Source organism: Tupaia chinensis, unplaced genomic scaffold (assembly GCF_000334495.1).
Source record: "Tupaia chinensis unplaced genomic scaffold, TupChi_1.0 Scaffold138665_1, whole genome shotgun sequence".
Classification (NCBI taxonomy): Eukaryota; Metazoa; Chordata; class Mammalia; order Scandentia; family Tupaiidae; genus Tupaia; species Tupaia belangeri.
In genome coordinates this window covers 89,590-105,576 of record NW_006198557.1, presented here as the reverse complement: position 1 = coordinate 105,576, position 15,987 = coordinate 89,590, and the positions used below count along the sequence as shown (strand labels likewise).

At 55.7% G+C, this 15,987-nt stretch overlaps 2 protein-coding genes across 2 annotated transcripts in view; one reads left to right on the top strand and one right to left on the bottom strand.

The window, feature by feature from the left end:
• The window catches only part of ODAD3 (outer dynein arm docking complex subunit 3), a 12,414-nt gene extending 2,659 nt beyond the window's left edge, over positions 1–9,755 (bottom strand). The window contains exons 1-8 of the mRNA XM_006161504.3: positions 9,014–9,755; positions 7,020–7,141; positions 6,834–6,911; positions 5,049–5,219; positions 4,849–4,950; positions 4,630–4,755; positions 4,328–4,450; positions 3,633–3,785 (exon numbers count right to left, since the gene is read on the bottom strand). Coding sequence (XP_006161566.1) covers positions 3,633–3,785; positions 4,328–4,450; positions 4,630–4,755; positions 4,849–4,950; positions 5,049–5,219; positions 6,834–6,911; positions 7,020–7,141; positions 9,014–9,254 — 1,116 coding nt within the window. The 5' untranslated portion in view covers positions 9,255–9,755. The remainder of the gene's footprint in view (positions 1–3,632; positions 3,786–4,327; positions 4,451–4,629; positions 4,756–4,848; positions 4,951–5,048; positions 5,220–6,833; positions 6,912–7,019; positions 7,142–9,013) is intronic.
• Positions 9,756–9,839: 84 nt separating this feature from the next.
• Positions 9,840–15,987, top strand: part of PRKCSH (PRKCSH beta subunit of glucosidase II) — a 15,036-nt gene continuing 8,888 nt past the window's right edge. The window contains exons 1-8 of the mRNA XM_027765555.1: positions 9,840–9,929; positions 10,225–10,389; positions 10,569–10,685; positions 12,616–12,705; positions 12,784–12,841; positions 13,682–13,799; positions 14,551–14,680; positions 15,846–15,930. Coding sequence (XP_027621356.1) covers positions 10,302–10,389; positions 10,569–10,685; positions 12,616–12,705; positions 12,784–12,841; positions 13,682–13,799; positions 14,551–14,680; positions 15,846–15,930 — 686 coding nt within the window. The 5' untranslated portion in view covers positions 9,840–9,929; positions 10,225–10,301. The remainder of the gene's footprint in view (positions 9,930–10,224; positions 10,390–10,568; positions 10,686–12,615; positions 12,706–12,783; positions 12,842–13,681; positions 13,800–14,550; positions 14,681–15,845; positions 15,931–15,987) is intronic.

Here is a 15,987-nt window from a genome sequence, read left to right as displayed (position 1 = left end):
GAAAGTGAGAACTTACCCCTCCCTCTGGGGAGGGATGACCATGCCTCAGTCCCTTCTCCACTCTCCTCTCAGGAATGTGGGCACACATGCATATGCACACGCGTGCGTCCAGAGTGTTTTTTAAACTATCAGGTCCCAGGACTGAAACTGTGGTCATAACATCCTTCTTTTTTTACTACTTAATTTTATTTATTTAATTTGATCAGAGAGGTACAGAATGAGAGCAAGCGAGAGGGTTGGAAAGTGAGAAAGCGAGCCACCAGGTCCAGGACTCGGACTGTGTTCGGCCATGTAGGAGGCCAGCACCTCTTTGTTTTTTTTTGAGAGGTTTTTGCTTATAGGGCACATGTGCTTGCCAGAAAGATAGAGAGAGACAGACAGACAGAGAGAGACAGAGAGACAGAAAGCGAGAAATCACCCCCAGGAGGGATGGCCACGCCGCAATCCCTTCTCCTCCATTCTCCTCTTGGGATCTTGGGCATGCCCGGCATGAGTTTAAGCCGCCGGGTCCGGGACCTGAACCACAGTCGACTACATGGGAGTCCAGCGACATAGCCATTACGCTAACTGCTGGTCCTCTCTCTTATTTTTTTTAAAAAATAATTATTTTATTTAACTTTATTTATCCATTTATTTATTTATTTTAATTTGACCAGAGAGGGATTGAGAGAGAGAGAGAGAAAGTGAGAAAGCAAGCTGCCAGGTCCGGGGAACTTGAACCACAGTCACCCAAGTGGGAGTCCAGTGCCCTTAGCCACCACGCCACCTGCCAGCCTGACTTCCCTCTTTTAAAAAATTTATTTGAACCGGCCAAAGTCAACACGTGGAGGCCATGGTGACAGTGAGCACAGCTGCTTTGCAAATTCAACATGCCAGCAACTTTTGGCAGTAAATCTTAATATTTTTTTAATTTTTAAGAGTTTTTTTTTTTTTCTATAAAGAAAGGGCAAACATGCTCACTGGAGAGACAGAGACAGTGAGAGGAAAAGTCAGAAATTACCCCCCAGGGGAAATGAAGACAGTGCAATCATTGCTCCTCCATTCTCTAGGGATTTGGGGCACACACGCACACGCGCCCTGTGTGAGTTTAGGGCCAACAGATCCAGGACTTGAACCGCGCTTTGTTCGCCATGTGGAAGCCCAGAACCTTAACCACTATGCCATCTGCTGGCCCCCTGGCAGTGACTCTTGCCCTGAAATACTGCTTGTCAGAATGATCTGCTTATGACACCGACTTCTGGAACGGGGCCAGGCCACGCCATGGGGCCCTGGATGACCCTATAGGTCGGAGTCCTGGAACCCCTCTTGGTCAACCCCATGGGAGAAGTAGAGGGCTGGAAAGTCCCCAAGGGGGAATGGGGCTGTCATGTGCAGGGGTCAGTGAGCAGGCAGAAAACAGGCACGCCGTGGAAGGACGTGGGTTCCTAGAGAACGCCAAGGAAGAAGTCAGCTGCTGGCATGGAAGTTAAGGCGCTGGGTCCCACACGGTTAACCGCATAGTTTGAGTCCCGGACTGGCATCTTTAAAAACGTGCTGGGCGCCTGTGCATGGTGCCCCAAATCCTGAGAGCAGAATGGAGCAGGAGGCATTGCGGCAGGCTCATCACACCCTGGGGGGGCCTCCTCTGTCTCTCTCTCTCCAGCAAATGCATGTGCCCTGCAGCAAGCTTAAAAGAAAAAAGAGGGGGCTGGCTGGAAGCTTGGTGGTTAAGGCGCTACACTCCTACATGGCTGGCTTTGGGTCAGGTCCCGGGTCTGGCAGCTTGCTTTCCAACTTTCTCTCTCCCTTTCTGTCTCTCTCTGGTAAAATTTAAAAAAGAAATAATAGGGAACCAGCAGTTAGTGTAATGGCTATGTCGCTGGACTCCCACGTAGTCGACCGCGGTTCGCGTCCCGGACCCGGTGGCTTAAAACTCATGCCAGGCACGTGTGCGTGTGTGCCCAAGATCCTGACAGGAGAATGGAGGAGAAGGGATCGCGGTGTGACCATCCCCTCTGGGGGGTGATTTCTCGCTTTCTGTCTCTGTGTCTCTCTCTGTCTGTCTGGCGAGCGCACGCGCCCTGTAGTGAAAACCTCTCCAAAAAAAAAAAAAAAGAAAAAAAAAAAAGAAATAATAAATAAAATTAATTCTTTCTTTTTTTTTTTTTTTAACCAAAAAAGAAGAGAAAAAAAGAAAATTTCAAGGAAGACACTGCAAAGCGAGGGACCCAGGGCAGGAACCCCACTGGCTGGGTCTGAGGGTGTGACTGAGTGGTCTTCTGCGTCCAGACCACAGGCGCTGGAGACACAGGGAAAGACAGACACTCCCGGTTCTGCGAGCTGACGGGACATGACACTACAGCGCGTGTAGACAGCTCTTGAGGAATTTTTCTGTGAAAGGCCGCCACCGAGGGCAGAAGCTGGAGGTAGGAAATCACCTCTTTTAAGGAGAGATTTAGGGGCTAGCAGGTGTCATGGTGGTTGGGGTGCTGGATTCCCACATGGCTGACTCGCTTTGAACCCTGGACTTGGCTGCTTGCTTTCCCATGTTCCTTCTCTGTCTCTCTATAATCAAAAGTAAATAGTAATAGGGGGACCAGCAGGTGTCGTAGTGGTTAAGGCGCTGGACATTCCCACATGGACAACCAGGGTTCAAGTCCTGAATCTGGTGGCTTGCTTTCTCACTTCCTCTCTCTCTCACTCTCACCCTCTGTCTCTCTCTGGTCAAACTGAAAAATAAAATGAATGAATAAATAAAATAAAATAAATAATTATAAAAAAATTAAATACATAAATAAATAGTAATAGGGCCCAGCAGTTGGCGTAATGGCTATTTCGCTGAACTCCCATGTAGCTGACCGTGGTTCGAGTCCAGAACCGGTGGCTTAAGCTCACTCCAGGCGCCTGTGCCTCTGTGCCCAAGATCACAAGGAGAAGGGATTGCGTTGTGGCCATCCCCCCTGGGGGGGTGTCTTCTCACTTTCTGTCTCTCTGTCTCTCTCCATCTCTCTCTGGCGAGCACAGGCGCCCTATAGCAAAAACCTCTCCAAAAAAAAAAAAAAGAAAATTAAATAGCAATGAAATAAAATGTTAAAAAGAAGAGAGGGACCAGCAGTTAGCATAATGGCTATGTCGCTGGACCCCCATGTAGTCGACTGCAGTTTGCGTCCCGGACCCAGTAGCTTAAAACTCACGCTGGGCACGTGTGCGTGCATGCCCAAGATCCCGAGAGGAGAATGGAGAAGGGATTGCGGCGTGGCCATCCCCCATGGGGGATGATTTCTCGCTTTCTATCTCTCTGTCTCTGTCTGTCTGGCGAGCGCACGCGCCCTATAGCGAAAACCCCTCAAAAAAAAAAAAAAAAAAAGAGAGATGTGGGCTTCAGTAGGTGGCATGGTGGTTAAGGCATTAGACCTCCACATAGCCAACCGAGGTTCAAGTCCTGGACCTGGCAGCTTGCTTTCTCACTCTTTCTCTGGTGAGCACACATGCCCTGCAGCAAATTTTTAAAATAATGATAAATAAAATTAGAACACAACTTTAAAAAAAGAGAGAGAGATTGAGATTTGTGTGCTGAAGAACCGACGGGGAGAAAGGCGGCGGGGTGTGCGGGCGGAGTCTGGGGCTGAGAGGCTGCGGTTGGGCGCACTCACGTGCGTTTCGGCAGCTCCGGTGGCGTCCTTGACCTTGCCGAAGATCACCTCCATCTGGTACATGTTCCAGCGGTGCCGCAGCTCCTCCTCCTTGGCGTGCACGCTGTCCTGGGTCGTGTCGTCGGACTGCAGCAGCAGGTGCTCCCGCTGGGTCTGTCCGGCGTGGGAGTAAGAGCCACGGTCAGCTCGCGGGCAGGACCATAGCGCGGGGACTGGGGAGGGGTATCCAGCCTGGGGCCCGGGAGGGGACGGGGCTCAGTCTGCGAGGGCAGGGCGGAGGGCGGTACAGGGCAAAGGCTTGAAGGCAGGTTAGGGTACGCGGGAAGGCGGGTGGGACGTCCCAGCCTCGGAGCCAGGGCAGAGGGGCGGAGTCAGGAGAGAGGGCGGGGCCTTAGGTACAGCCCACCCAGAGGGAGGGTCAGATTCAGAACAGGGGGAAGGATCGGCAGGGACCACGGTTGAACGGAAGGCTGGAGACCAAGTTAGAGCCAAAATGGAGCAGTCAGGTGCAGGCGGAGAGGAAAGGGGGGGTGGGCGGAGCCCTTGCTTTCATTGGGGGTGGAGCCAGAGAGGGGGCGGAGCTAGGAGATATGCCAAAGATCTAGGACGGGGGCCGTGGGGACGTAGCCGAATCTGGTCACCGCTGGGCTGTGGCGGGCCGGCGGCGGCAGCCCCCACACCCCGGGCGCGCCCACCTTGCGCTCCATGCGCTCGTTCTGCAGTTTCCTCTCCTCCGCCCGCTTCTTGCAGTCGGTGATGTAGCGCTCGCGCTTCTTGCGCTCTCGTATCACGTTCTCCTCCAGGTACTGCAGCTGGTTCTGGGGTGGCCAGGGGGACCAGCTAGGACGCGGTGCGGCTACTGGCGGGGAACCGCGTCCCAGGTCTAGCAGGGTGCTGGGAGATAGACGGGAGGGGCTCGGGGCCGCCCGAGTTCAGATTCTGGGGCAGAGAGGCCATGACAGCCGGGCTGGACCCCCCAGGGGCAGGCGGGTGGCACCTTGGCAATGTCCCGGGCATTGAAGGCCTCCTGGTTCACCACGTGCAGCTGCTCCAGCTCGTGCTTGGTCTTCACCACCTCGGCCTCCATGGAGTCCAGCCGGTTCTCCAAGTTCAGGCTCTCCTCCTGGGACGCCACACGGCAGGTCTGTGATGGCTGTCCCCGGCCAGGCCTGCTCCCCCGTCCTGCCTCCTCCTCCCCAGTCGTCCTCGCCCCTACCTGTAGATGGGCCTTGAGCTGCAGGTACACGCTGGTGATGTGCTCGGCCTCCTCCGCCTTCATCCGGGCCTTCTCTAGGCGGTTCTCCAGGTTGCGCAGGGTCTAGGGGGCGGCGGGGCTGCCCTGAGTCCTGCACCGGACCCCTCGGACCCGGTTTCTCCTCCAGGCTCCTGCCCCCCACCAGGCCGCGCCCGCCCCACCTTGGCCACCTCCGTGCCGCCGTCCTGCGCCTCTGCTATCTCCATCTGGCGCAGGTCGTGCTGCAGCTGGAGCTCGCTCAGCCGATTCTGCCGCAGCACGACCTGGTGCCGCAGGGCGTTGAGCTGCTTCGTCTTCTCGCTCAGCTGGCGATCCAGATGCTCCAGGGCCTGCTGCAGGGAGCAGAGCCCGCGGGGCGCCTGAGCCCTCCCACCCGGCCCGCCTCCTGGACTTGGCGACGTCCACCTCCCCGGTCTCTGCAGCGTCGGGGTGGGCTGCTGCGGCCTGCAGATCCTCGGTGCTATTTCCAGGAAACCCACTCTCCAGCCTTCCACCCGCTCCTGGGCTGTTCCCTCTCTGTCCCCTTTGGAGCAGAGCCCTAGCTCCTCTCTGTAGACACCCCCTCCCTTGGAGGTCTTCTCTGGGCTGTGGGTTTTTAAAACTCCACCGGGGCCAGCAGGTGGCATGGTGGTTAAGGCGCTGGACTCCCACATGGTAAACCATGGTTCAAGTCCCAGACCTGGCAGTTTGGAATTCCCTCCAGGCATGTGCGTGGGCCCATGATCCCAGGAGGAGAAGGGATTGTAGCATGGCCATTTCCCCTGGAGAGTGATCTTCTTACTGTCCCTGTTTCTCTCTGGTGAGCGCACATGCCCTTTGGCAAAAACCTTAAAACAAACAAACAAAGAATGGGGCCAGCAGATTGCGTGGTGGTTGAGGTGGCTGGATCCCACATGGCTAACTGTGCGGTTTGAGTCCCAGACCCGGCAGCTTGGAAGACACACGCGTGTGCATGTGTGCCCCAGATCCTAGGAGAAGGGATTGCAACATGACCATCCCTCCGGGGGGAGGGGGTGCTTTCTCTCTCTCTCTCCCCCTTCCTCTTTGGGAGCACACATAATCTATAACAAAGTTTAAAAAGATAAAAAAGACTGTTACCTGTACGAGACTTTTAAAAATTTTAAAAGGAATTATTTAATTTTATTTATTATTATTATTTTTTACCTTGACCAGAGACAGAGAGAAAGTGAGAATGCAAGCTGCCAGGTCTGGAACTCGAACTGCAGTTGGCTATGTGGGAGTCCAGTGCCCTAACCACCTGCCAACCCCAGAGATGATTTTTTTTTTGAACATCCACTAATGAACAAACGCCAACTCCTGCAATGAGCTGAACCTTGCAAAGAACCTCACAAAGGTTTTGTTTTGTTTTGTTTTGTTTTGCTATAGGGTGCATGCACTCGCCAGCCAGACAGAGACAGACAGACAGACAGAAAGTGAGAAGAAAATCCCCCGGCCCCCCCCCCCGGGATTGCTACACCATAATCCCTCCTCCATTCTCCTCTCGGGATCTTGGGGGCACGCATGCACACGCGCCCGGCGTGAATTTAAACCACCGGGTCCAGGACACGAACCACGGTCGACTACATGGGAGTCCAGTGCCATAGCCATTATGCTAACTGCTGGTTCCCTCCACTCTCTTCTTGGGATCCTGGGCACACATGCACATGTATCCGGCATCAGTCTCAAACCTCTGGGTCCGGGACTCGAACTGTGGTCAGCCATATGGGAGTACAGTACCTCAACCACTATGCCACCTGCTGGCCTGGACCAACACTTGTACCGCGTCAGGTTCAAGGTCAATGCAGAGTGAAGGTTTAATGGAGGAAGTTAAGGGCAGCGTGTGGAGAAGGGTTTGGGAGGATGAGGCCGCAGGCAGGGAGGCCAGCGGGGAGGGGACCGAGGCTGGAAGTGAAGGGACGTGGTCGGCGAGGTGGGAAGGGACCAACCTGGCTGGTCCTGTTCTTCAGGTATGGCTTCTCCGACTTCCACTCTCGAATCACTGCCTGGACCACTTTTTCATCTCTCTGTAAGGGGAGGAGCTCAGTCACGCCTTCCCCAGGGCACCTGCTTGGAGCTGAGCACTGCACCCCCATCCGCCCCCCGGCACCCCTTCCCTGTCTCTGCACCCTCACCTGGAGCAGGTCGGTCAGCTGCAGCTGCAGGGACTTGGTCACCTCACGCAGCTGGTTGATGGTCTCCTGGTTCTTCTTGATGTTCCACTGGGAGCTCTCGTAGAAGGCCTTCCGGTCACCCTCTGGGAGACGGGCGAGGTGGGAAGACAGAAGCACAGGAGCACTGGGGGGGGAGGGGGAGCTTCCCAGAGGGAAGACCTATCTGCAAGGCCAACTTAATAGTGTAATGAGGGACCAGCAGGTGGCATGGTGGTTAAGGTGGCGGACTCCCACGTGGCCGTGGCCAATCGTGGCTCAAGTCCTGGACCTGGTGACTCGCTTTTTCCCTCCCCCCCCCGTCTCTCTCTGGTAAGCACATGTGCCCTATAGCAAACTTAAAATAATAACAACGGGGACCTGCAGGTGGCATGGTGGAGGCACTGGACTGCCACACAGCAGATAGTGTTTCAAGTCACAGACCTGGTGGCTTGCTTTTTCACTTTATGATATATATATATATATATTTACCACGGTCGACTACGTGGGAGTCCAGAGACATAGCCATTACGCCAACTGCTGGTCCCCCAAGATTACCTTTTAATAATAGAAACGATAATGGCTGGGCCATCTGGTGGTGTAATGGTTAAGGCAACTGAATCCCACATGGCTGTGTGGTTCAGGTCCTGGACCCAGTGGCTTGAAAAGCATGCCGGGTATGTGTGCGTGCATGCCCAAAATCCTAAGAGGAGAAGGGAGGAGAGGGGACGGTGGAGTGACCATCACCCCTGGGGGGTGTGTGTGTATTTTTTCCCCTCTTTCTCTCTCTGCTTGTCAAGAAGCATCCTAGCTTCTGCCAGTAGCTGCAACAACCTCCCCACAACGAAGTGACAACCAGAATGTCCTCCAGACATTGCCAAATAGTGCCTGGGGGGGGGGCAACCCTGCTCCATGGAGAATCATTTGTTGACACTTTAGAGTATGTTAGTTACCACGTGCCGGGCACTGTTCTAAGCCATTTATACACTTCAAGTACTTTTTAAAAAAATAATTATTTTATTTAACTTTATTTATTTTATTTTGACCACAGAGGGACAGAGAGAGAAAGAGAGAGAGGGAAAGTGAGAAAACAAGCCACCAGGTCCAGGGCTCAAACTGCGGTCAGCCAGGTGGGAGTCCAATGCCCTTAACCACCACGCCACCTGCCAGCCCCGTACATTGCCCTGGTCCTAAACTCATTTCACAGCAGCAGAAATAGAGAGGAATTGGGTGACTCTTAGTCCTTCAAAGTCAATTATGCAGAGCCAGGATTTGAACCCAGAAAACCTAGCTCTGCAATCTTTGTTCTTCACCATTACATGTGTGATAGAGGAGTTGAAACTAGAGGCAGCTTTGAGCCTTGGCGGCTAAGGCATTGGGACTCCATGGCCAACTCTGCAGTTCGAGTCCTGGGCTCCAGGGCTGGGGAAACCCATAGGGGTCCTGGGGCTGTCAGGTGGCGTGGTGGTTAAGGGTGTTGGACTCCCACATGGCTGACGGTGGTTCAAGTCCTGGGCCTGGAGGCTTGCTTTCTCACTTTCTCTCTCTTTCTCTATCCCTCTCTGGTCAAATTAAAATAAATGAATGAGTAAATAAAATTAAATAAAGAATTCTTTTTCTTAAAAAAAATCTTCTTCTAAAAATAAATAAATAATAACAATAAAGTGAGACCAGTAGGTGGTGTGGTGATTAAGGCGCTGGATACTCCCATATGGGTGACCACGGTTCGAGTCCCGGACCTGGTGGCTTGTTTTCTCACTCTCCCTCTCTCTCTGCTCAAATCAAAATAAATGAATGAATAAATACATAAGTCTTTAAAAAATAAAGTAAAAATTATTTCTTTTAAAAGGGGGGGTGGGGGCTGAGGAACACCGTGAACGAGTCAGTGACCACCGAGCTAGCGCTGGGGGTCAGAAGGGGCGGTGGACACTTGTCCCCTGAGCGTCCTGGGCGCTCTGGGGCCACCTTACCCACCTTACCTAGGAGCTGAATCTTCCTCTGTAGCTCAGCCACCTGCGAGTGCGTGGAGGGCTTCTGCACCCCCGGGGGCTCGGGGCCCGCCTTGGCGTGGAGGGCGGGCCAGGCCTGGGCCGCGCCCCTGCGGCGGGGGACGCCCAGCTTGGCCGGAGCCTTGGCGCTCTTGGCCTTGGAGGCGGCGGCCGCCTGGTCCTGGGCGGGCACGGCGCTGGCGGAGGCCGCCCAGCACAGGGGCGACGTCATGCCTGGGTTGGGGCCGAGGGCCCCTAGGGGTCAGGGGGCCACGTGGGGTCAGTCGCCCTAGTTTGGGATCTGTCAGTTCGGGTTTCTTCTGCTCTGGGAAAGCGCTGTCCGACCGCTGGGCGGGCGTCTTCGCATCTCCCGGTTGCCAAGTAACCATCTCCCCCGCCTCCCTCCCTGTTTCCACGGAGACCGCCCGCGTTCCACGCCTCCACTCTCATTGGCTGACGCTGCGCGGAAGGGCGGTCCTAACGGGGGCGGGGCAGAGCAGCGCTACCGGCTGGTGTGTGTGTGGGGGGAGACTCTGGAGTCACGTGTCTCCGCTGGGTCGTTGGGGAAGAAAGGGCCTTTTTCAGGAACCTTCTCTTCCGGAGGCCGATGCGGCCACTCCCAAGATGGAGGCACGTTGCGCCGCCATTAAGCGCGAGCCGTCGGAATGAGCCTCTTTAAGGTCTCACAGTCCTGCCCAAGATGGCCGCCAGGGTTCCGGTGCGCCAGTCTTGCCACTCCCATCATGGCGGCCCCGCGTCTCCATTCCCCGTGCGCGGCGTGAGACCGGAAGTGACGCACCCTAGACTTTTCCGCTTTCTTTCTGCAGCAGGAACCTGGCTGCCGCGCAAGGGGGGCGCGGTGAATCTTGACCTTTGCCCCGGCCTCGTGTAGGTGATGAACTAGCAGGTGGGGGGGCACCCCGATTTCCTATAGGGAGCAATCGGAGGGTGTATATGTGTGTTGGGGGGTACGGTTGAGCTCTGTGGCCTATTGGCGGGAATTGGGTAACCCATTCCCCCGCGCCCCGTCCGATCGCTGGTCTTCTGATTTCTCACGATTGATTTAAGCAAAAGGAGGGTCCCCTGCCCTCGGGACTCCTATCGGAAGCAAAGGAGCCCTCATTTCCTGGATGCGATGGAGGACTCCATTTGGCTGGAAGTAGCCCTCCCCCACTGACCCGACGCCCCCTTTCTTGCTGCAGCGGCGTGGGGACCTAGTGTATTTCCCCGGAAGCCTGCTTTCTCCAGCAGAACCCGTTTCCGGTCTCGGAGCCCCACGATGTACCTGGTGCGATCGCTGCTGCTGCTGCTGCCGCCCCTGTGCTGGGCCGTGGAAGTCAGGAGGCCCCGGGGCGTCTCCCTCACCAGTAAGTCCCCCTCGTCCGCGGCCTGCTGGAGTCCGGTGTAGGAGAGGCCGACCGTAGGGGTCCTGGAATAGGCGCTTAGAGCCCTGTGCCTCAGTTTCCCCGCAGCGCTGAGCTGGCGGGTATGGGGGGCGCAGAGGGAGAATCTAGTGAAGGCGATGTGATCTTTCTCTCCTCCGCAGATCACCACTTCTACGACGAGGCCAAGCCTTTCACGTGCCTGGATGGCTCCGCCACCATCCCTTTCGATCAGGTGAACGACGACTACTGTGACTGCAAGGATGGCTCTGACGAGCCGGGTAAGACTTTTCTCCAGTCCTTCATCAGGTGTTTAGTGAGCACCTGCTGAGGGCCAGGTCCTGGGGGGAAGCGTGAGATTGGGCCCTGCCCTCAGGTGGCTGCAAGCCACCCACTCTGGGACTCGAACTGTAATTGGCCATATGAGAGAATCCAGCACTTAACTACTACTCTACCTGCTGGCTTGTTTCTTGCCTTTTTTTTTTTTTTTTTGAGAGGTTTTTGCTATAAGGCCCATGCACTTGCCAGACAGAAAGAGAGAGACAGAGAGACAGAAAGCCATAAATCACCCCCCTGGCGGGATGGGCACGCACACACATGCACCTGGCCTGAGTTTTAAGCCACCGGGCCTGGGATGTGAACCGCGGTCGACTACATGGGAGTCCAGCGACATAGCCATTACACTAACTGCTGGTCCCTGTTGTGGCTCTTCATCACCAGGTTCTAGTGCCAACCCGGTCACCCCACTCTGTTTGTTTGTTTATTTGCTCTATTGCACGTGGACCACCAGAGAGAGGGAAAGTGAGAAATCGCTCCCTAGGGGAGGTATCCATGCTGCAGTCCCTTCTCCATTTTCATCTCAGGATTCTGGGCATGCACTCAAACACGTCTAGCACAATTTTCAAACCACCAGGTCCAGGACTCGAACTGTTCAGTCAGCCATGTGGGATCCAGCGGCCTTAACTTCCACACCACCTGCTGGCCCACGTGTGCTCTTTTTCAGACAGGGTTGTACTGCGTCACCCAGTCCAACCTTAGGTGTGAGACCCTCTTGCCTCAGCCACCGGAGTAGCTGGGGTTACAGGTGCACCTGTTCACACTTGGTCTTTAGGGTCAGACGGGAATCAAACCTGGTTTTCCTGTGTGGTTTCAACCTGCAGAGCACAGCGTCTTACCAGGGTGTGCCATAGTGTCTGGTCTAGCAGACCCTGTTTTTCTTTTTCTTTTTTAAAAATTTATTATTATTATTATTTAATTTGACCAGGGAGAAACAGAGAGAGAGAAAGTGAGAAAGCCATCCTCCAGGTCTAGGACTCAAACTATGATCAGTCATGTGGGAGTCCAGCGCCCTAACCACCATGCCACCTGCTGGCCCCAACCCTGTTTATTTTATTTCATTTTATTTATGTATATTTTTGTTTTGCTATAGGGCATGTACGCTCTCTGGAGAGACGAGACAAAGAGAGAAAAAGAGAACTCAGCCCCCAGGAGGGATGGGCACACTGCAATCCCCTCTGCTCCATTCTCCTCTTGGGAATTTTTGCACTCGGGATTTGTTTTTGTTTTAATTTTATTCATCATCATTATTATTTTTTTACAATTTGACAAATTGTGAAAGCAAGCTGCCAAATCTAGAATTGGAACCATGGTCAGCCATGTGGGAGTCCAGCGTCTTAATCACCATGCCACCTGCTGACCCTACACTTGGGATTTTTTGCATACACATATTTGTGCCTGGCTGAGTTTCAAGCCATCGGCTTTGGGATTTGAACCATGCTCGGCCATGTGGGAGTCCAGTGCCTTAACCATCACGCATCTTGCTGCCCCACAGAGCCTTTTTTTTTTTAAAAGATTTTATTTAACTTTATCTATTTATCTATTTTAATTTGACCAGAGAGGGACAGAGCAAGAGAGAGAGAAAGTGAGAAAGCAAGCCACTGGGTTCAGGACTCGAACTGCGGTCAGCCATGTGGGAGTCCAGCGCCCTTAACCACCACGTCCCTCACAGAGCCTATTTTGAAGGGCCTCAGTGAGCAGGGACGAGGGGAATGCCAAGGGTTTTGATCCAGCCGTCCGCGGGTGTGCCTCTCTCCTCCAACATTCCTTGGTCGAGCTCTCTGTGTGCCCGTGGGCGGGGCTCTGTCCCTGGAGGGATGGGACACAGGTGGCCCGCGTGGACTTGGCCAACCTGCCCTGCCTTCTTCGCCACAGGCACGGCTGGCTGTGGCAGCTTCCACTGCACCAACGCCGGCTACAAGCCCCTGTACATCCCCTCCAGCCGGGTCAACGACGGAGTGTGTGGTGAGTGAGGATACCGGGGTGGGGCAGAGGATGCAGGAGGCCCGGCCTGGTCTCACCTCGGCCCCGCTTCTGCCTCAGACTGCTGCGATGGGACCGACGAGTACAACAGCGGCGTGGTCTGCGAGAACGCCTGCAAGTATGTGGGTGCGGCGCCCCCACCCCGCCTCCCGCACCGACTGCACGGGAGTCCAGCCACAGCCCTTACGCTAACTGCTGCTCCCCGTTTCTTGTTGTTTTTCTAACAGAGAGGGAAGCGATGGCCACCCCACAATCCCTTCTCCTCTCTTCTCTGAGAGTTTGGGGCACATGTGTCTGGCATGATTTTCAAGCCGCTGGGTCTGAGACTCGAACCTCAGATTTGTCTATGTAGGATCCAGTGCCCTAACCTCCATGCCATCTACTGGCCTAACTCTAGATCTTCTAAATGGAGACTAGATTGAGGACATGATGCCTATAGGCCACATTTCTTTATTGTCTGAGACTCTGTGGTGGTTTTTTAAAGTTTATTTAGTTACTTTGCTTGGAAGAGGAGAGTTGGGGGGGGGGGCGCCCAACAGGTCTTTGACGTGCCGTCATCCCGCCCTCGTCTCAGCCCGTCTGGATCACTGGCACGTGGTCACAGAGATCCCCTGTTCTCCTCTGGGGACTTTGGGCACTCACGCACCCCTGCCTGGCGTGGTTTTCAAGCTGCGGGCTTCGAGACTCAAAAGGACTCTGATTCCTGTCCTTTCTCTCTGTCTCTTGGGTGCTTACTTGAGCCCCACTCCCCACTGCTCCCTATCGCCTCCCCTGGCCCCACTGGCCCTCCTCCCAAGGGCAGGGATGAAGAACAAGGTCTAGGGAGTCTGGTGTGGGGTGGGGGCTTCCTCTCTGTATTTCCCAGCCTTGTGTTGGGGGGATTGTGGGTGGGCTGAGCCCTTTTGGACCTGGTGGGCCCTGAGTGCCTCCTGGTAGCGTCTGTCTGTCCCCACCCCAGAGAAAAGGGTCGCAAGGAGCGGGAGTCCCTGCAGCAGATGGCAGAGGTCACCCGGGAGGGCTTCCGCCTGAAGAAGATCCTTATCGAGGACTGGAAGAAGGCCCGCGAGGAAAAGCAGGTGAGGGGCCCCGCGGCCGACCCCAGGTGGTGTGGGCCCTGAGGCCTCAGAGCAGGCTGGCACTGCCAACTGCCTGAGTCCTGGTGTCCCTGGCGACCTCCTGCCTGTCCGGGCCACACCTGGCTCAGGTGCCCGCTGGGCGTGACTCTGGTCCCAGGTGGAAGGCACCTGGCTCAGGTGTGATCGGGGCCTTGGGTGTGAGGCTGCAGCGGGTAACTGGGCCTCTGATGACTCCTGGGGACAGGAGGGTGCCCTGTGTCCCACCCATGACCCCGTGAAGTGTCAGATGAGCTCATGGGTGGGCGGCTTCCCAGTTCTGGGGGGACCTGGCGGCAGCCGGGTTAGCACCATATGGAGGTGCTGGGGGTGCCTGGGTGTGTGTCTCCCCACCCACCCACCGTCCCCTGGCTGTTCTGTGGCCCACAGTCCTCAGTACTGTTCTGGGTCCCGCTCAACCCTCTGAGTGAGGGCCCCCTCTGCTTCCCTGCCCGAGGAAGGTTCCAGGGTTTTCCCTAACATCCTCCTGGCTACATGGGAGTTTAGCGACATAGCCATTACACTCACTGCTGGTCCCATCAAGGCATTGGGATGTTTTCCCAGAGGGCCGCGGGAGCACAGCAAGGGAGAGACCCCGGGAGGTGTGAGCTTTGACGCGATCCCCCGGCCATCGTGTGGCATGGAGGCTGGGAGGTGGCAGGCATGGGGTTACAGAGCAGGAGGAGAACCACTCCCTTGCCTCCTACCCACCCAGAAAAAGCTCCTTGAGCTACAGTCTGGAAAGAAGTCTCTGGAAGATCAGGTGGAGATGCTGCGGACAGCGAAGGAGGAGGCCGAGAAGCCGGAAAAGGAGGCCAAAGAACGGCACCAGAAGATGTGGGAAGGTGCGTCGAGGGCGGCCAGGACACGCACCCTCCACTCCTTTGCTCCGAGCCAGGGGAGGCCGCGGCCCGGGCCTGGCAGAGTCTTGCTTATTATCCGCAGTTGGCTTCCGCTGGGCTTTGATCATGGCACCTCGTTTCCTCACGGGTCCAGTGACCGTTTTTGTTTATTTTTTATTTACTTTTTTTCTGGAGAGGTTTTTGCTATAGGGCGCGTGCACTCGCCAGAGACAGAGAGACAGAGAGATAGAAAGCGAGAGATCACCCCCCAGGGGAGATGGCCATGCTGCAATCCCTTCTCCTCCATTCTCCTCTTGGGATCTTGGGCATGTACGCACACGCGCCCGGCGTGAGTTTAAGCCGCCGGGTCTGGGACTCGAACCACAGTCAGCAACATGGGAGTCCAGCGACATAGCCATTACGCTAACTGCTGGTCCCCATTTTTGTTTATTTTGTCCTTGATAATGTATGGGTGTGAGAGAGAGGTCTGGAAATGCCATGATCCCCCCCTCCCAGCCCGTTAGCTTGTCAGGATCTTGGGTGCCCGTGCACCCGGTATGTTTGACCTGGACATCTGAAACCACGGTTGACCACAGTTCAGTTTCCCACCAGCTGTGCCACAAGGCTAGTCCCACAGTCCCTTCTCCAATTCTGCATCCTGTCGAGATTTGGGGCACGCATGCGCCCAGCATGGTTTTTAAGCTGCCGGGCCAGGATTTGAACTTGTCGGCCATGTGGGATCTGGTTCCCTTAACCACTAGGCTATGCAGCCAGCCCTCCCTCCCCCAGACCTGCTCCTGGTAGGACTGCTGCCAGCTCCCACTCATTCAAACCCAGTCTCGGGGTACCTTGACTTCTCCCCAACCCTCAGTCTTTCCTCCTGGGCCCCGCCCTGGTCACTGCCTCACTCCTGCCTATAGCGTTCTTCCCTGATCGCCACGCAGCCCCTCCCAGAAGCCCTGCCCCACCCCCCTTGGCCTTCTCCCTGCCTCTGTCCATCCCTGTTTGTCCCCCCGAGAGTCACCTGGTCCACTCTGTCCCCAGCAGCGGGCCTGGCTCCCGGTGGGCGCTTGGTGACCAACAGCCATGTGGGTGTCAAGGGAGGACAGGTCTTGGGGTGGTGGCAGCTGGCCTGCTAGGCACGGGGTGACAGAGCCATCTCCCACAGAGCAGCAGGCTGCCCTCAAGGCCCAGCGGGAGCAGGAGCTGGCGGCCACCGCCTTCCAGGAGCTGGACGATGACCTGGACGGGGTGTGAGTGTGACCGCGCTACCCGCCCTCGGCTCCCCTTTCGTCTGCTCCGGCTGTCCA